Source organism: Polypterus senegalus, chromosome 2, assembly GCF_016835505.1.
Source record: "Polypterus senegalus isolate Bchr_013 chromosome 2, ASM1683550v1, whole genome shotgun sequence".
Lineage (NCBI taxonomy): Eukaryota > Metazoa > Chordata > Cladistia > Polypteriformes > Polypteridae > Polypterus > Polypterus senegalus.
Window position 1 is genome coordinate 277,243,906 of NC_053155.1, and position 20,829 is coordinate 277,264,734.

General features: G+C 39.4%; 1 protein-coding gene across 1 annotated transcript in view; it reads left to right on the plus strand.

Annotated features, from left to right (window-relative positions):
* Positions 1–1,838: 1,838 nt before the first annotated feature.
* Positions 1,839–20,829, plus strand: part of chrdl2 (chordin-like 2) — a 72,254-nt gene continuing 53,263 nt past the window's right edge. The window contains exons 1-4 of the mRNA XM_039745633.1: positions 1,839–2,311; positions 11,353–11,465; positions 12,417–12,510; positions 17,775–17,917. Of these exons, the coding sequence (XP_039601567.1) occupies positions 2,242–2,311; positions 11,353–11,465; positions 12,417–12,510; positions 17,775–17,917 (420 nt within the window). The 5' untranslated portion in view covers positions 1,839–2,241. The remainder of the gene's footprint in view (positions 2,312–11,352; positions 11,466–12,416; positions 12,511–17,774; positions 17,918–20,829) is intronic.

The window sequence follows — 20,829 nt, forward strand, 5'->3', positions numbered from 1 at the left end:
GCACTCACGGGACGGAAGGACAATCCTGACTGCTTTTATATAGAAGGATTATTATTAAGAGCTTATAGCCTGTCATATGGTGAGTGGAGATTGTGGTGGCAAGTATATTTTTCCCAGCAGATCTAAACAACAGTCCTTGCAATACTGATCCATGGAGAAGGCGTATACCTCATCAACACAGTTTAAAGGAATGGGATTGATTTGTAATACAATTAAGTAGCTTTTACTTATTCTGCTCTTGGCATTGAATTTTATAGGGAGTGAATGTGGTGCTCTGTGGCTGAGCCTGTCACAGTCTGAAATTCATAAAATTGTGTTATACACCGCATTGTGCTGTTCGTACATCAGCATTTAAGAACTTAAGAAGTTGAACAAATGTACAAAGCAGTCCATCAAGTTTATTTGGTTAGCTGATAGCTAACTTTCCCCAATATCTCATGCACATAATTTTTAAAAATTGTAAAAAGTTTTCTACTTCAGCTACAAAACTTGGGGGTTTGTTCAAGACTGGCAGCACTCTTTGTTTGAAGAGATGCCTTAACTTCAGTCTTTCATATGCATTCCCTTAATTTCTATTAGTACCCTTGACTGCGTAATTCACCAATTGATTGAAACAATTCTACTGGATCAACTTTACCTGTGCTTCTGACGGTTGCTGAAGGTCTGGGTGAGACCCCCATATGGACTCTGCTATAGGCTGAAAAGGTTTAATTCCCCTAGTCTGTATGCGATGGTCTTTAATCCCAGGACCCATCTCTGCACAGCTTCTGGATCTGCTATATTGTTTCTGTAGCCTCACTAACACTAGTTATATAGTCTGAGGATAGCTTCCTTTTTAGTTATATTCATCTGGTTTTACAATATAACTAATTTTATTTGCCTTTTTAGTATCTTATGCAAAAATAACACTTTAAATCCTTTTCAGAGCAAGGACATGCAGACACATCTGTCATTTTATTTGCTTATCATTTTGTTATTAGTAGTATGGATGCGTAGTGGTGCAGTGCACTTCATTCTTGCAGCCTCCATCTGTGGTGAGTTACATTGGCACCGTTGGCCCAACATCCAGGCTTGCCTTCTGTCTTGCATCTAATGTTTTTGGGACAGGTTTTAGCCTCTAAAGATGGATAAAGCAAGCTCAGGAAGTGCAAGAACTGTCAGCATTAATAATTTGAGTCCAGATTGTTGTGCTGTCTTCAGTGATTTCCTACAAACACCATAAGACACGCTGTAAGACCAAATGGAGACTTCAAACTGTGCTGGCGTACAGTAAAGGTTTTGTGCATTGTGATAAATTAGCAATCATTTCTGATTCTGATTCCAATCCTTTTGATGTTTGTTCAGGTATACTTTGCATCCCAGCAAAGCAAAACTGCATATGTGAAACATAAAATCTGACAACTGACTAGAATTTTGATAATTGTTTATAGTACAGGAGATTTACTAAAAATTAAACAGCACCATCATCATCAATATTTTTTGATCAAAACAAAGTACAGATCTGTTAGACTTCTCGAAAAAGAACATACCATTAATTCTCAAAATGTATTAATTGCTATCGAGAAAGGAAGCCAACAGGTGCCTTACATTAAATTCTTTTTACTTCTGATTACAATTCGTTCTCCCTCACAAGCAAACAACGATATCTCCAGCATTCTTTCCAGAATTTCTGCAGTATATTTATAATCGGACAGACATTTCCAGGGATTTAATAAAATAGAAAATAACAGAGAGAGAGAGAGAGAGAGAGTTGGGGGCGTGTTGCACGGCAGCTTACTTGGACGCGAGCCTTGAACTCACAGTCGTCGTTCGCAGACGCGAGCGATATCAACGCCCAGTCATGTCAGGCTTTTGTCTAGCAGACACTTACACTTTGATGAATCGAGCCCATTGTTATTCTGGGAGGCAGACGGCAGTGTCGAGTCGGTAGCATGCAGCACACCTCGCTGTGGACTGGATTCTGCCAGAAAGGAGCTGGGATGGCACCGCTCGAGATGAATCATTCTCACTCGTGCCAAAAGCGCGGCCAGGGGGCCGGTTCTCCTGTAGGAGGCGCGCCTTCCATAACATTGCATTGCATTTACGATTTAGCCTTGAGGATCGCAAGGATTATGCCCGTATTCTTTTTAAATCCAGTTGCCGCTCAGTTGTGGAGTATTTATTATTATTATTATCATCATCATTAACCTTATTATTAGTGCTGCTAAGTTTGCTTGTCGCTTTTTATCCCACGACAACGGTATGAAGTCATTTTTTATTTCTCTGTGGCTTTCCTGGTGGTTCACTTTAGAAGCAGCTAGACTCAGAAAAAGTAAGTCTTTGGATTATATTAAAAATAAATTTATAAAAAACGGTTATTTGTTGTTTGCTTCAAGTATATGTAGTAGTTGTGTTGTGCATCGGAATGCCGAGGTGTTGCGTATTTGTTATTAGTGCAATACAAGGACTGTATGGTTTTACTATACTTACTTTACAACGTTTCTAAATTAATTACATCACAATGTACAGTTTGCCTGTCCCACATAGGTCAGTCAGTGCAGGAAATCGAAATTACGAATGATCGGTATAATTTGGTGTGCTTGTCCGCGTTCAGTGCTATTTTCTTTTCAACTTTGAAAACTTTCAAACTTCGAAATTTGCTGTTTCTAATATAAGAATATAGGCTAGACCAAGAAACTGTATAAATGGTGAAATATTTGGAACTTCGTGGACTTTCTATATTATTTGACCTGAAATAATACGATTAAGCAGTTCATTATTATGATGATGATTATTATAACGATGATGATGATTAATTATTATTATTATTCCTACAATGTATTAAACATTTTAAAAATATCGTTTTGTTTTTCTTGTTAAATATTTCCAAAATATAGTTTTATTTTTCTTGTGCCTGACCACTTTAATAACAACAATAATAATAATAATAATTCCAAAAGAACTGCTGCACTTATCTAATGGAATAAATTAAAAATCATCTTTCTCTCAAGACTGACAATACTCGATCTGCGTTTATGGTGTCATGGAGTGTCATGGGTTAAAATCCCAGCTCCAGCCTGTTTTTTCAATCGGACACATCGGTTTTACTCCGATCGGTTTTTACATTCCAAAGCTGGCAATGTATATGAACTCCAAATTATCCCAGTGTTGAACTGCTCCTGACAGTGTTTCAATAACTTTTAAAAGTGTTTCCTTACCACTGCTGATTTTGCCGTGTGCACTGGTAAGCCCTTTGAGGGGCTGGCGTCCCGACCAGAGATGGCTGCCGGTCTTGATGAACATGTTCAGAAAATGAATGTGGTTTTTAGGTATCACCATGCTGGTGATATGGTTCTGTGTGTACTTTACTGTTGTGTTTGAAATCAAAGCACTTTGCTTTTATGCAAATATATGCAAAACATCAATGGTCCAAAGTCTCAGTCACACACAGTATACTGAACTTTTTTTCTCAAACCACACAATTAAGTTGCCAATGACATTTGCTTAGTAACTAAGGTGCAGAAAATTGGATGATTCAATGGTTAATTCTGGTGATCAATGGCTCTGGAGACCTGAGTGCAAATCCTCCAAAAGTCAACTAGGAGTTCTGAATTGCTTATGGGGAAAAAAGAAAAGGTTATTCCTGCAATGATAAAAAGAAAAATCTACCCAGCTGAAACATTGTGTGTCATAACCAATGTGGTATTCATATCCAGCATGGGAACAGCCTTTACTTTTTTCCTTTTGCAGATACAAGCTGACACAGCCCTTTGCTAACCAAGTTCCTTATTTTGTATTTGTGGCCTGAGATTGAGTGAGATTGAGTACACCTTAACTGCATGAATGAATGAAGCTGACCATTATATCCAGCACAGAGTCAGTCTGATGCGTTATATACCCTGTTCTTTCAGACTCAGTTCAGTCTGTGTGATTTTCATTGTGTTAACACAAATCCAGTGAAATATAAAATTACCAATAGTTGGAAAAAGCAGACATATTGTAAAGCAGGACATTTCAGGTTGTAAACCATCATGTTTAGGGCTAATGAAAGCTGTTTAGTTCTTCTTCTTCTTTCAGCTGCTCCCAGACATATTTACCTGTTCTTGTTACAGACTGCCGTTGCATGATCAGCGCTACTTCTACACGAGTTATTTTAAAGAAATGTGTTCCCAGTCACATAGTGATCAACTACTAATCAGAATCAATACAATTTTGGTTATCTTCTCCTAAAGACATAAGGTGTAACTTAGCAGTGCAGTACCACATTCTGTGGACACTCAGTGTTTGCCAGTGTCTATCCATTAAGTTCTTATTGTTTCTGACACTGATATTCAGGCTGGCAATTCTCCATGGTATTCAAATAGTGACTTGCTATCTGCTGTCTTTGTTACTCTTTTCCTTTTTAGTGCACTGTCTCCTTGATAGATTTTATGTTTTTCTGTATCTACTAAAATGTGTTTAATGTCGGTTTTGTAAATTGGTATGTTATAGAGCTTGCTATGAAAGGTGCTATATTAAAAAAAGTTATTGATTGTTACTATCGTGAACTAAACTCAAACCTCTAGTACATAAGAAACCAGCTTTAAAAAGATGCTGAATTATTCCATAAACAGTGGTGTATGCTTTTTTTTCAGTCTGGTTTTCCTACAAAATATTTTTTTCTTTAACTGTCACATTAAATGTCTTTACTGTGTAATTTCCAGGATATCTATACTAGAATAAACTGGCAGCATTCTAAAATGATGATTGAACATATACTGTATATAAACTGCTCAAAAAAATTAAAGGAACACTTTGAAATCACATCAGATCTCAATGGGAAAAAGAAATCCTCCTGGATATCTATACTGATATAGACTGGGTAATGTGTTAGGAACGAAAGGATGCCACATCGTTTGATGGAAATGAAAATGATCAACCTACAGAGCCCTGAATTCAAAGATGCCCCAAAAATCAGAGTGAAAAAATTATGTGGCAGGCTAGTCCATTTTGCCAAAATTTAATTGCAGCAACTCAAAATTGTACGCAGCACTTTGTATGGCCCCTGTGTTCTTGTATACATGCCTGACAACATCGGTGCATGCTTCTAATGAGATGACAGATGGTGTTGTGGGGGATCTCCTCCCAGATCTGGACCAGGGCATCACTGAGCTCCTGGACAGTCTGAGGTGCAACCTGGTGGCATTGGATGGACCAAAACATAATGTCCCAGAGGTGTTCTATTGGATTTAGGTCAGGAAAGTGTGGTGGCCAGTCAATGGTATCAATTCCTTCATCCTCCAGGAACTGCCTGCATACTCTCACCACATGAGGCCAGGAATTGTCGTGCACCAGGAGCCACTGTACCAGCATAGGGTCTGACAATGGGTCCAAGGATTTCATCCTGATACCTAATGGCAGCCAAGGTGCCTTTGTCAAGCCTCTAGCGGTCTGTGTGACCCTCCATGGATATGCCTCCCCAGACAATCATTAACCCACCACCAAACTGCTCATGCTGAATGATGTTACAGGCAGCATAATGTTCTCCATGGCTTCTCCAGACCCTTTCACTTCTGTCACGTGCTCAGGGTGAACCTGCTCTCATCTGTAAAAAGCACAGGGCACCAGTGGTGCATCTGCCAATTCTAGTATTCTATGGTGAATGCCAATCGAGCTGCATGCTGCTGGGCAGTGAGCTCAGGGCCCATTAGAGGACATGGGGCCCTTGGGTCACCCTCATGAAGTCTTTCTGGTTGTTTGGTCAGAGACATTCACACAAGTGGCCTGCTGGAGGTCATTTTGTAGGGCTCTGGCAGTGCTCATCCTGTTCCTCCTTGCCCAAAGGAGCAGATACCTGTCCTGCTGATGGGTTATGGACCTTCTATGACCCTCTCCAGCTCTCCTAGAGTAACTGATTGTCTCCTAGAATCTCCTCCATGCCCTTGAGACTGTGCAGGGAGACACAGCAAACCTTCTGGCAATGACACGTAATGATGTGCCATCCTGGAAAAGTTGGACTACCTGTGCAACCTCTGTAGGGTCCAGGTATCGCCTCATGCTACCAGTAGTGACACTGACTGTAGCCAAATGCAAAACTAGTGAAGAAACAGTCAGAAAAGATGAGGAGGGAAAAATGTCAGTGGCCTCCACCTGTTAAACCATTCCTGTTTTGGGGGTCATCTCATTGTTGCCCCTCTAGTGCATCTGTTGTTAATTTCATTAACACCACAGCAGCTGAAACTGATTAACAACCCCCTCTGCTACTTAACTGACCAGATTAATATCCCATAAGTTTCATTGACTTTATGCTATACTCTGATTAAAAAGTGTTCCTTTAATTCTTTTGAGCAGTATATATATACATTTAGAATATTTGTTATGAAAAGATTACTGAAGTTATGAATACAATTTACTGTGCATTTATATTTTCTATTGCTGTTTATTCAGAATGTTTTATGCATCTATATATCTATTTTCTGATCCTGCTTTCTTTCATACAAGATCATATGGCTTATTTCAGTAGTTTCCGGTGAGATGAGGAATTTGTCCATCATAGGGCACATTCAAACATATAGTACACCAACATTTAAAAAAAAATTAAGGTACAGTAACCAATGAACCTGAAGGATGTGTCAGGAGGCTGGAAAATAGATAGATAGATAGATAGATAGATACTTTATTAATCCCACTGGGAAATTCACATAATCCAGCAGCAGTATACTGATACAAAAAACAATATTAAATTAAAGAGTAATAAAAATGTATGTAAAAACAGACAATAACTTTGAATAATGTTAGCGTTGACCCCCTTGGGTGGAACTGAAGAGTTGCATACTGTGGGGGAGAAACGATCTCCTCAGTCTGTCTGTGGAGCAGGACAATGATAATAAAAAATGTACAAGCTGATTTTATTTAAGGCAATCAGCTTAATTTTATTTGTAATCAGGTGAAGACAAATTGCCTGATCTGGCATGTGATTTGTTAAAACAGTTACAAACCCCATTATAAAGAAGGTGCTTACTTCTGTAGTCAAGGCATTGAATGTTTCTTACCTTTCTTTAGATTTAGTGACAAAATGATATTAAAGAGAAACAAGTTTCACATGATTTCAACCATTTCCTCAACATAAAGTGAAATTTCTATAAAGGTGTGTAAACCTTTTCAGTATGGTGTATAGTTTGTGTGTAGTATCAAAGTAAAGAAAGAGAGGTTTAGAGCATATGCTGTTTTTTTACAGTGGCTGGAGTGCCAATCCTGCCACCTACCTCCAAGTTTTCCCTGCCAGTTGGAGAACCTGCTTGCAGAGCTGGATGCCGATTAACATTATACCCAGGACAGAGCAATTGCAGGTTAAGGGCTTTGCTCAAGGGCCCAACAAAGTAGAGTCACTCCTGGCGTTTATAGGATTCAAACCAGCAACGTTCCAGTTGCTGGAGCAGATCCCTAGCCTCTGAGCCACCACTCTGCCCGAGTATCAAAGTAAAGTGCCCTCTTAGTGTCCCTCCATAGCCAGAATAATGCCAAGGTTTTAGCTGTGACATGTGTATTTGTTCCTGTCCATACACACACTTGCCATCCTACTTTTTATGCCAATGAACTCTCTCTTATTTCCCCCATCACTCTGTTCCTCTCATTGATGCTGGTTTTTCTTCAACCCAAGCACTGAATTCAATACCAGCGTTAGAGGCAGGAATGCAGGCAAACCAGGTGAGAATCTCAGCTTCTCTGCACCTTCAGTAGCTGTTTTTGAAGATGTTACGATCTCCCAAGCTGCCTGCACTATTTCCCTTCAGCCAAACCAATCTGCTCCTTCCTATGAAGAACAATCCAATACTGTCACCTGCAGGCCGTGTGTCAAATCTAGAGGTCTACTTTCCGGGTAATGGTTCAGGGACCTTAGCATAAGAAGGGTTACCATTTATCTACAAATCCCTGTAAGAATTTTTAGCTTTCTCCAAGAGTGCTACGATACCTTTTCAGCTGGAACACCTAAAAATTTCACTTCACCTTATAGGACAGGAGCTTCCAACCGATAGTAACTGCAATATTGCCACAACGGCAGACAATGAGGTGCTCTGTTGCTTGTGTTAAGGTCTTATTTGTGACTAACGATTGTCCCTTGCTATCTTGGCATGGCTCTTGCCATACCCCATTATTAAAAAGACATTTAAACATGGATCATACCAAAAGTAATGAGCTCATTGAAATTAGTAATAACAAGCAGTGTCATCTGTTGTCTCAGAAAAATATACAAGAAAAGTGACGCCATCTGACTCAGTTATGTGCTCATAGTTTATTCTAAGAAAACAGCTGAATTTGAACTTGTCTTTTCAAGTAGGTGTGATGTCTGCATTGTTTGAGAAAGATAAAATCTCATGGGCAGGTATCAATGCATGACTTCAATGTGGATATGGAAATTCATGCACAAGTACAAGCAGTGTCAAACGATGAGTAGAGCACTTTAAAGAGAGGAGTGTTGATCAGACATTGCTGATCAGCCCCATAGTAGTTCTTTGATAACTGTATGTACTGATTGCAGCAAAGAGGAGAAAGAGACATAAATTTTGTGGGCTCTCAGAGAGCATTGAGGTGTGGTAATCAAAGAAATCAGTCTGTTCAGTTTGAATTGTTTATGGGTCCCTGGAATAAAGTTCTCCAAAAAGGTACTTTCAAACACGTTGAATTGTCAGCCAAAATGAGACTGAATTAAGATTATTTAACATGGAGCGATTTGATATATATACTATATATATTGTAGGAAGATAAGATAAAGATAAGATAAAGGGTTGGGGACCTTCGAGTTAATCATGTTAAATGCTAAAACAAATTATAAGTAAAAAAAAACAGAAGTTTTCAAAACCGTCTTGTCACCGACTTTAGTTCTGTTAAAGAGACTGAAAGTGTTAGCATTGCCTTCTTCAGTTGTAGGTTCAAGAATGAACACCAACATCCTATCTTTTTTCTTCTTATGTATTGATCGAAATATAAGAAGTGGAAGTTTGTCTTCCATTCTACGGACAAAATGGGAGAAGAAGTCAACAACTATGGCACCCAACTCTGTGACCCAGCTGTTCTTGCCTAAGTAGAACCCTGAAGATGCTCCATAGGTGCATATATATGTATAGTGGAAAGAAAATTAGGATAACATAAAGTGTTGGGGTCTTCCTGAGAACCTCAGTTAATAACAACAATACTAACAAATGTAATGCAAACAAAAGTGGAATTTCAAATAGACAGTTCCAAATGGTGGCTACTGTGGGCTAAAGTGGCTCTGGCAGTTGCTGGTGTGAAAATGAATCCCGACTTCCGGGCAGTTCTGTTCTTTTATGTGATTGGGGATCAGCAATGGCAGGACTTTTGGACAAGCTGGATGTGTGGTTGGTAGTCTTCTGTGGGCTTCTCCTGTGCTTTGGGATAGGACAAGGAAAAAAAGTTGGAGAATGTGTCACATCCAAACCCATCCCAATTTTTACCTCTTCTACAGAACCTCTAACACACTCCCATAAGATATGTATGTACTAATACTATGATGATAATACAGTAATAATTATTATTATTATTTACACAGGGCATCACAGTGGCGCAGTGGGTAGCACTGCTGCCTTGCAGTTAGGAGACCCGGGTTCGCTTCCTGGGTCCTCCCTGCGTGGAGTTTGCATGTTCTCCCTGTTTCTGCGTGGGTTTCCTCCGAGTACTCTGGTTTCCCCCATCAGTCCAAAGACATGCAGGTTAGGTGGATTGGCGATTCTAAATTGTGCTTGGTGTGTGGGTGTGTGTGTCCTGCGGTGGGTTGGCGCCCTGCCTGGGATTGGTTCCTGCCTTGCGCCCTGTGTTGGCTGGGATTGGCTCCAGCAGACCCCCGTAACCCTGTGTTTGGATTCAACGGGTTGTAAAATGGATGGATGGATTATTTACACTTATATACTGCTTTTCTCACTACTCAAAGCACTTTTCATAGTGAGAGGAGAGCCATTTCAGCCACCGCCAATGTGTAGCACTCACCGCAAATTAGCTATTAGGTGGTGAAGTGGTGAGAGAGAGATGGGAGATGACTAGGGGGGCCGAATGACTAGACCAAGGAGGGCAATTTAGCCTAGACATTGGGATACACCCTACTCTTTCCAAAGGATGCCCAGGGATCTTTTGTGACCACAGAGAGTCAGAATGTCAGATTTTACGTCTCATCCAAAGGACAACGCCATTTTTACAGCACAGTGTCCCCATCACTGGGGCATTGGACTCCACAATCAGACCACAGGGTAAACGCCCCCTGCTGGTCTCACCAGCATCTCTTTCAGCAGCAACCCAAGCTTTTTCCTAGATGGTCTTCTATCCAAGTACTGGCCGGGCCCAAACATGCTTACTTTCAGGTGTATAACCTGTTCTGAAGTGAAAGTGGTATGGCTACTGTAGTATATAATAAAACACTAAGGTCTGTGTGTGCCCAGTTCCTCAAACCAATCTGATTGGTCAGTTTGTCTTTAGTGTGAATGGTGAGTTTGGCTTTGGTGGCATGATGATCTAAAGTGATGCGAGCATGAGAAACACGAGGAGGAGAAAAGACATAGAAGACACACTGAAAATCACCTTCAAAGACAAGGTGTAAAACTGGACAGAAGGAGAGAAAGACACCTTGAAAATAATGACAGATGCTTTACGGCAAAACGCTGAGAGTGGAAGCGCCGATCAAGAGCGGTTCAGACACACACAGCAATGGAGGGAATGCACTGAAGCCACATGTAGGGCAAGAGACAGAAAATATTTCAAAATTATTCTATTAATTCTACTAACTGTCTTAGAAAGGTACCATGGCTAGTATACAGTATATAGGTGTACAGTATATTATATACTAGCTGTGCTACCTGTCTGAAGTGGGTTGAAATGTAAATGTAACCCGGCTTGTGTTGGGTGTTTGGGGAGCTGGACTGCCCCCATGTATCATATATATATATATATATATATATATATATATATATATATATATATATATATATATATATATATATATATATATATATATATATATATATATATATGTATGTATATATAAATACTGTATGTTTTTAAGACAGTATGCAAAATACTAATTCTTTAATTTATTTTACAGTCGAATTGCATTGCATGTAAGCTAAGTAGATGGTGGTAGAGACAGAACTGGCAAAATTGTGGCTTACAGTCCATGGTCTTAACTACCAGCCTACACTACCTGTCTCATTTAAACTTATTCAAGTTTTGTGGGATGTTTGACAGCCATACATTGAATTCTTGTTATAGTTTTAAAAGGTTTATATACCTAATAATTGTCACGTGTTTGTATACAGTAATACTATAAAACTGGATATGATTGTAATTTAATTAGATAATAATTTCTTAAAATATATTATATTTGCAAAGCTTCAGAGACATTCTGTACTTTCCAAGAAAAGAAATACCACCCAGGTGACAGCTGGCATCCCTACTTGGAACCCCATGGCCTCATGTTCTGCATACGCTGCACATGCTCTCAGGTATGTTATAATCGTGGTGTGAGCCATAGCTTGTGAAAGGTATACTGAAACTATAGATGTGAAAGCATTGGAATAAATGCAGTAAACCTATTTTAATGGAATATAACTCATTTTAATAGGACTCACACAATAATACAGGCTAACTCCATGTTTTCTTAATCTGTGTCCTGATAGGTAGCCTACCATATATTAATGATTTCTGTTATATTTCTACATATTAGAAAGTTTTTCAAAGCACAATGAACTAATTTCATATTCATAGAACCATTGCCAGAATAAAATGATGCTTTGTCAAGCTGCGGTTCTATGAGGAACCAAACAACCTGGTAAAAAACCATAAAAGTGCCATTAAAGAACCATCATTTTAAGAGTGTTCAACGTCACAGATATTACCTCAGACACTCATATCTGGTGTATATTTTAGAACTATTGTTCATGATTTTTCTGTTTCACTAGTCTTCCTGCCTCTAGTGAAAATTATGTATAAAATTTTACAATGTTTAGGATAAACTTATGCCTTTCAACACTTCTTGAGATTTGTCATAGTTGCCAAACACATAAAAGTTTCATCTAACAAAACAGAGGAATGGGCTAGTGTCACACTGCTCTTCTGAGCCTGTAATATGGCATGTGGTTTTACATTAGCCCTTCAAACTGTATATTTACTGTGCAAATATATTTTATGCTTCATCAATCACAAAGATTGATTCTTGCAGGTTCTGTAAAATTGGTATACTAGTGGACTGTGTTTTTCATCTTCAGGTAGACCTGCAGGTTTTCTCCTGTCTTGTCTTTTGTCTGAGCACAGACCTTAATGGCTGATTTTAAGTATGCCATGCCTTGATTTTGAACTTATGAATGCGCCATTCCAAATACTTGAGATTCAATAACTGTGTTTAATGCCACTGCATTGTTTAAAGGCCTTAACAATGTTTTGCTTTGAACTTTTAGACTGGCAGCATAAACTGTGTCAACATTAAATGTTCAACTCCTCCATGTGAGAATCCTGTTACAGAAACTCAACAGTGTTGCCCAAAATGTGTAGGTAAGAAAACCACTTTACTACTTCAGATAATACTTTAAAATTTACAAAGAACAGAAATGTAGGCTTTATACACCATCAGATTCCAGATTTATGACAAACAGTAATGTTTGTTTTGCTTATCTAACAAGAATAATTTTATTGAGGGGAAATATTACACAGTTAAAGTGTTTTTTTTTTTTTTGCTTAACAATGCTTTCTTAGCTACTTGTTTTCAAAGTATAATTTTTTTTGTCAACACAGGGGCCACGAGTGTACATTTCAGCATTTCCCAGTTACGGTCCTGGTGACCCACTATTTATTCATATATATATCTTCTCATATAATACGCTACCGTGGCTGTCCGTTTGTCTGTCCAGGATTTTAAATCGTTTGACCTATTGACCTGAAATTTGGTACACATATTCTACGTGACGTCTACTATCCGCTTTTGGGGTGATGATTGACCTCCAAGGTTATTCCTCTTTTTATTTTATTGTAGAATCAACTCTCAGCCGTGCGGCACATGCGTACGGGTGCCGTTCTCATCCCTACCAGTGCTACCACCTTTACCATCACTTCCCCTACCTCTTCATATCTTAAATCATTCTTGAGGCAGATTGAAGACTTAAGTGCCAGCTTAAGTGAGAAATTAAGGATAATGTACTAAGTAATTGCAAAACAAACGGAATAAGATGCAGACGAAAGAAGAGAAGAAGCGGGCCACTAGGGTGGAGAAAAAAAGAGCTGTTCAGGAAGCAGCAAGTGCATCAACCTTTGAGCAAATGAATGCTAAACATACAGAGAAAGAGTATGAAAACTAGGAATGGTCAAGTTAAGCGTATTCACCGCATGTTATTGTGCAGTGCATCGTTACTGGTATATATATATATATATATATATATATATATATATATATATATATATATATATATATATATATATATATATATATATATATATAGTGGACTATGGCCAGTCATTCATCCCGGCCAATACCCCCAGGCCACCAGAGGGAGCCCTCCCTGCAATATGGAGATGCCCTGCTGGATAACATCGGGCCGCCAGGGGATGCTGCAGGGAGGCACAATGATGTTTACTTTCCACATAGTCCGGAAGTACTTCCATGTCACGAGGAAGGAACAAATAAAGTGCTTCCGGGCTGACGAAGAAAAGGAGTTTTCACCTGACCTGGAAGTGCTGGGTAATCACATGACCTGAGGGATCAGAAGCACCGGGTCATGGACTATAAAGACAGTGGGAGATCCCAGACGAGCGAGCTGAGTTGGGAGGAAGGGAACAACGCACCTGGGAGTTGGAGGATTGATTATTGTTATTGATATAGTTTATAAGTATTGTGGAGTGGAGGGTGCTTTGTGCACATTATTGTCCGAATAAAAATAATTATTGGATTTTTATCTGGTGTCTGGCGTCTGGTCTGGGAGTTCAAAGGGACGACAGTGCCCCCTATCTGTCACAATATATATACATATATATATAGTGATAAAGGCGCTATATAGGCACAAAATCAATCACACTGAGGCACGTGTAAAAAGACACAAAGACTTTATTTTCTCTTCACCTGTGGGGCACGTCTTCACCATGAGCCCCACAGGCATAACACAGTCCCAAAAGCACTCACAGTAACACAAAACACTTCCTTCAAAGCTCCACTCCTTGAGTAGGCCAAAAAGTGCCAGCTGCTCCTGTTGCAGCATCCCCTGGTGTTGCCTGCGGAACCCCACAGAGCTGCACAGAACTCCAACCCCCATGAAGCCCTGGGGGAGTCGGGGCACCTCTTCAACCCAGAGAGGCTGCCATCTAGTATCCAGGGTGAGATACTGGGCTTCGCACCCTTGTCTCCCTGGCAGATGTGCAGAAGGGTGTCCCGGCTAGGCACGGGACCCGACCGCCCACCACTATATATATATATTGTCAGAGGTGACTGGGGTGGCCGGGACACCCAGGAAGACCAGAAGAGGGCTTGCATCCTCCCTGGACCACGTTTGGGCGACCACCCTGGTTCCTTTGGGGGCCACGGGTACAGAACTTTGAAGCTCTACCCTGTAGGGGCCCGTGATTACCGCCAGGGGGCGCCCCTGTGCCTAAAGAGCCCTGGACCTCAGCACTTCCGCCACACCCGGAAGTACTGGGGGGAAGAGGATCTGGGACACCCAGAGTGCTTCCGGGTACACAGCCGGTGCTTCCGCCACACAGGGGCGTGTCGGCAGAAGGTCACTGGAGGACACCTGGAACACATCCGGGTGTGTATATAAAGGGGCCGCCTTTCTTCATATGATGGCTAGATTTGGGAGAGTAGAGAAGACAAGGTCTTAGGAGGAGGCCTGAAGAAGGAGAGAAGGCACTGTGTAGTTTTGTGTAGACTTTGGGGACTTTGTGCACCTTGTACATAATATATATATATATATATATATATATATATATATATATATATATATATATATATATATATATATATATATATATATTTGCAGCTGGAGATCCACAAAGGGAAAAGACGAATCACGTATCATAAAGATTCGTCTTCTCTCTTTGTGGATCTCGAGCTGCAAATATGCAAACTGTATCACAGACCTTCACTCTCATATATAGAGGCAGAGAGAGAGAGAAAGAGGTTTCATTGCTCGTACATTATTAAAACAATTAAGAAGATATTCTGGTATGTCTCAGACTGTTAAGTAGCTAAGAGCATAAAGGCAGCACAGGGAGTTACAAAACATGTTTCGAAGGGGGTAAAATGTTCAATGAATCTGAAAAGAACTGTAAGAAAAAAAACAATCTAGTATATTATTTAGTTCCACCTTTACTCAATCTACATTTTCATTTAGTCTGCATGGCTCAGATTCACAGGTGTATCTCTTTACTGTTTCATTGTAGGTTGAATCACTTTAACATCACTTTCTGTTCCACTTATAAGCTGGTTAGATCACAAGTGGCAATAGTTGTAACACAGAAGGATAATGAAAGATAATTAGAGTTTGCATTCCAAACCTGTTCCACATTCTGTGTTATACCCCCGGAATTACAGGCAACACCAACTGACCACACCAGCACCCCTGATCAAAGGAGTGCATTACAAATTCTTCAGATGTTTCTCTTGGCTTTGGTGTGGCACTTTTGTTGCTTTCTTCATTATAGACAGAGTAGGGTCTTGGTTGCTTTGGAGATAAGAGGTCATATCCTTTTATAGTCAGGTATAATTGCTTACCTATAAAGAAAATAAAGAAAGGTTTAATAATGAGAATTATTTTGGAAATATACACTAGACTGATAAATGTTACTACTTTATCAGACTTAAGATAAACATTTATTAAAGCCAGCCACAATTTAAACAAAACTAACCTTAACAGTCAGGCTTTCAACTTTTATCTGTGGCAAGAAAAAAAATTGCCTCTTCAACTTTATTTGCACCATATTTCAAATTAGCAGATCCTGGAATCCTTTCATAGAAAGAATGTGCTGTCTTTGTATTAAATGTGACCTGTCTCCCTTAAGGTGTTCTTTTTTCCTTTGTAACTTTTAAATTTTTTAAATTTTAACTTTTAAAGTTAAATTTGAATCGTAGCCCTGGCACACTCTGCACCTTGTGCTCTAATATTCCAGTCATATTTGAATGATGTGTGTTTGAAGTTAATTGAAAGATATAAACTTTCCCATTGTAGTTCTGTGTGCACTGTACTGGACTAGCTACCCATCTTTGTTTGATTCCCACCTTCTGTCCAGTACTGAAGGGGTAGGCACAGGCTTCCAATAGCCCTGAACAGGATACGCGGCTTAGAAAATACTGTAAATGGACTGCTTATAAAGAGGGTGTCAAGGACTAATGAGAGAATGAACACCAAAGATTTTATTGAGGAATGAAAAATACCAGGAGATGAAGGCACAAAAGGGACAATATAAGGCCTAATCAAAAAATCACAGGTCAAAAACAGAAAAAAAAACAGAAGTTTCTAATTCACATTATGCTTTTTGGAGTAAAAACCAACTTTGGAATGACAAATGAAAGAAAAAGTAAAAATTGAGTGAACCTAGAAGTGAATTTCAGAGAGTCTTCAATCCATGTGGAATGTTCAATTGTTTATGGTGGAAGCCCTGATGACTTAAGACATTATACCACATCCGGTCACATGATGACAATTCAACCCAAAAATAAAATAAAATGGTGACTTCTGTAACAGCCAACATAGTTGACAAAATGTCCAACCCGCTATATCCTAACGTAGGGGTACGGGGGTCTGCTGGAGCCAATCCCAGCCAACACAGGGCAAAATGCAGGGACAAATTCCAGGCAGGGCACCAGCCCACTGCAGGGCACACACATACCCGTGCACCAAGCACACACTAGGGAAAATTTAGGATCGCGAATGCACCTAACCTGCATGTCTTTGGACTGTGGGAGGAAACCGGAGCACCCAGAGGAAACCCACGCAGACACGGTGAGAACATGCAAACTCCACGCTGGGAGAACCCAGGAAGCGAACCCGGGTCTCCTAACTGCGAGGCAGCAGCGCTACCACTGCCGCTCTTGTCCAAAATGTCCAATAGCAAAATAAAATACATTAAAAATTGTTCATAATTACACCAAAAATTATTAAAATGCAGAATTATAACTGTGGATGTCCAGGGTGCTGCCTAACTGCTCCCAGCTAGATTTAATTTCCTTGCCCCATCCCAGTTTTTTTCCAGGATTTCCGATGATTTCCAGTAGTGGACATGGACAAGTGTCATATTTAGATTTAGTGACAATACTGCAAAGATAGATCATGGTGTCAATTTAAAAAGACTTCTGCTTGGCAAGTTAGATTTGAGATCCACTTCCCTCCATTATTTAGAGTGGATTGACATAATTTCTGCTGTGTTTGTCAAGGTTTTTCTCCAGGCATTGCAGTGTGTCATGTACATGCCCTTCATTTGTCTTATATCCCATCAAGGACTGATTTCTGCTTGATCCGCAGATTCCGAGACATTGATTCGCGCTAATCTGAGACAGAGGCTGCGGGCCGAGGGGAGGAGGAAACATCATGTCAGGAGTAGGGAGCTGGGCGGGGCCCTCCTCACTGTCCTGTTTCATTACCACGTGGGTGGAGCCGTGGGAGATGGCTAGTAATATAATAAAAGAAACCTTTTCAGCGCAAGTAAAAAATATTTCATTAATGAAAACAATTTATCTAGGGTTTTAGTGAGCCTTTCTGTACTTGATTATCTTTAATGATTGTATTTTATATTATTTAAATGATTGTTGTGTATTTTTTTACTATGAAAAACAGAACCAAAAACTCCTGCAGGACTCAGAGCAAAGCAAAAGTCCTGCCATCACAATGGGGTCATCTATCAGGCAGGTGAAATGTTCACGTCCAATGATCTATTCCCTTTGAGGAGGCCTAATCAATGTGTTCTATGCAGCTGCTCGGTAAGTAATTTACAAAAAATCTTGTCAGAAATGTTTTTTTTTTTGTTTGTTTGTAGAGATACAGCGCTATACATATTATTAGGTATGCAGTATACTGTATAGTAGATGGTTAAAACAGCATCTGCCCCCACCCCCACACCTCTTTATATTTAGTCTGTTAGAAATTCTGTTTACATATTTTATAAAGTGAGTAGTTTTTGTACACAATAATAACACACCCTTATTCATGGGAGAAGCGACCCACATGTGACTTTTGATGGACTGGTTCCTGTCTTCTGCCCTTTGTTGCCTGAATAGGCTCCACCAGTTCAATGCCACTCTTTGGTGGTTCAAAAAAGGAATGAATGGATAGATTTTAACCAAGTCGATATTTGGGGGAAAAGTTGTTTTTTTTTTTGCAAATTTGCTGTACCTTTGTCTGATTAGGGTTCATTAATGGACAAAAATAAAATCATTCAACAGGTTTCAGCTGGATAAAGGTGAGGAACATGTAGGACGTTTATTCCAATAAGCATTGGCACTGGCTTTTAATCATCCTGCTGAAATCTTAATGGTCAGGTTTTGAGATTTGTGGTAGAGAGACGCAATTTTCCTTTCCTATATACTTTCATGCAACTACTTCTTATAAATCCAGAAAAATGTTGTCTCTCTACAAACAAGAATGTGTCCCATAAAATCATTTTGCCTGCACTATGCTTGTTAAGTGGGAGATGAATTGTGCTGGATGTATGTCACTTCCTTTTGACTCACAAGAAGGCATTCTTTGTCAACATGCTTACCAATCACTTAAATATTCATTCAAAGGTATTCTCTTTAGTAAATGATTTAACACTGCCACTATACTGTACAGGACATGTATTCCCATTGCAAAAAAAACACAGAGAAATTAATTTGAGTTGAGGCATCTTAAAAGTATACCTGCTATAACGGCTGACAAAAAAAGGCATAAAATGAGAAACAACAAGCAATGTCTTTTCAAGATTGAGTCGCAAAGCAGACTGACCCAAGATGGTGGTGGAACCCTTTAAGAGGAGGCCATAGTGGAAGGGGTGGGGTCAAAAGACAATGACATGGAAGTGGTATGACTGGTGCTGCCAGTCGTCAGAACTGTTGTGGAGTGAGGAGGAGGAAGCATTAGGCACCAGCGCCAACCCTCTACTTGGGGTGGAATAACTACTTGACAAGCTGACTCAAAAATCACATTTGTGACACTATCTATATATAAATGTCTTAGTTTTTGTTTTTCTTTTTAATTAATAATTATTTCCAAAGTGCCATCCCATACCAAGCTGAAATTTTGGCGGAATGGTACATCTAGGCTAGTATGTATCTGCTAGGAAAGGACATTTTGATATATCGGTTTTAGGGGTAAACCCCCTCCTACAACAAAGAAATGAGATTCCCCAAAATCTAAAAAATGATTTGATGAATTTGGTTAAAATTTGGTGGCACTGTAGAAATAAGAAAAATTACCCAACATATGTTTTTTTATTTGTCAATAATTTGTTGATATTAATATTATGCTAACTTGCATGCTCTGCACTGCACTTGAAGTGTGCTTCAGGCAAATGAAGGACATTGTAAAAGTGACTGATAGGTCACACGTATAGCACCTGTAACCAATAAGGAGGAAAGATGACTAAAGACAGGGTGGTGTCCTGGATGGGAAAAAAGAGACATGATCACATTCTACAATGAAAAGAGAAAGCCCAGCATTCCTAGATTAATATTTTCTCTCATGCTGGTTAACCATCAACCTCCTGGACTGAAGTATCAAGCTGTATGAAACACTCTTACATGAATGATGAGTGAGGAGGGCGAGGGATGTGGAACCCTGTGAAGTGCAAACAACAAGCTAGAGAAGGGTATCCCCTGTCCCATAAAGTATCGAGCACTATGAAGCACTAACACATAAATGATGATCAGGAGCATTAACCCATTGAGTTTTGGGAGCTGTGGGTGGATTAAAGTTACAATAACAGCTGCATGGCTGTGTGCCCCCCAGAAATAAGGTGAGCAGCCACATGGCTACACACGCACACAGTTTAGAAGAAACATAGCAGGTTACTCATTTCAAAAGAATACACTTTTATGTAAAATTGTGTTTTGCAATGGCCATAAACAAAAGCCATGCCAGTAGGAAAAGCAGGAATGTTTTACTCATGGACAACTGTGTATAAAATGTTCAAGAGTAAGCAGCTCCAGTTACCTTTTACTTATTATTACTTATTATATGACTGATGCCTTTATCCAAGGTGACTTACAAAATTTTAGATACCATTGGTTAAATTTGTTTTGTTTTTTCATTTGGATCACGGGCAGATGAAGTGACTTACTCATGATCATATCATGACAGTAACAGAATTTTAACAAACAACATCAAGGTTTGAAGTTCTAGCCCTTAACAATTACACCACACTGCCTGCCAATAATATTAACCCTTGTTAACAAAAAGAAAAAATACACATATTGTGTACAGAAAGGATTTAGTTAGTTACCTAGTACTTCTGATACACCCGATTAACTGATGCCACTATAACACAGGCCTATTGTCTTACAGAGTCTCCCTGTTAACACAGATAGTGTTTTCTATATCTTAGTCTCCTCACGCAAGTAATTTATATTATAATAAAACTAAAAGTTTTTACGGCTCATGATAAACTAAAATTACACAGTAAAGTTTTAGTTATATTTGTACACATGCAGTGAATGGTTTTATTTTAACTCCACAATAACGTACAATGAGCATTGCTTAGCATCTTTAAAACACATTTTTCCATTTGTAGTCAGTAAGCCCAAAGAGATGGCAAGTGGCTGTATGACAAATTAAGGCATTATGTTTACATATCATCTCAAGTTATACTCACATCCACCCTCCTTTCTTTCAAAAACAATTCTGAGAAAGTTTTTCG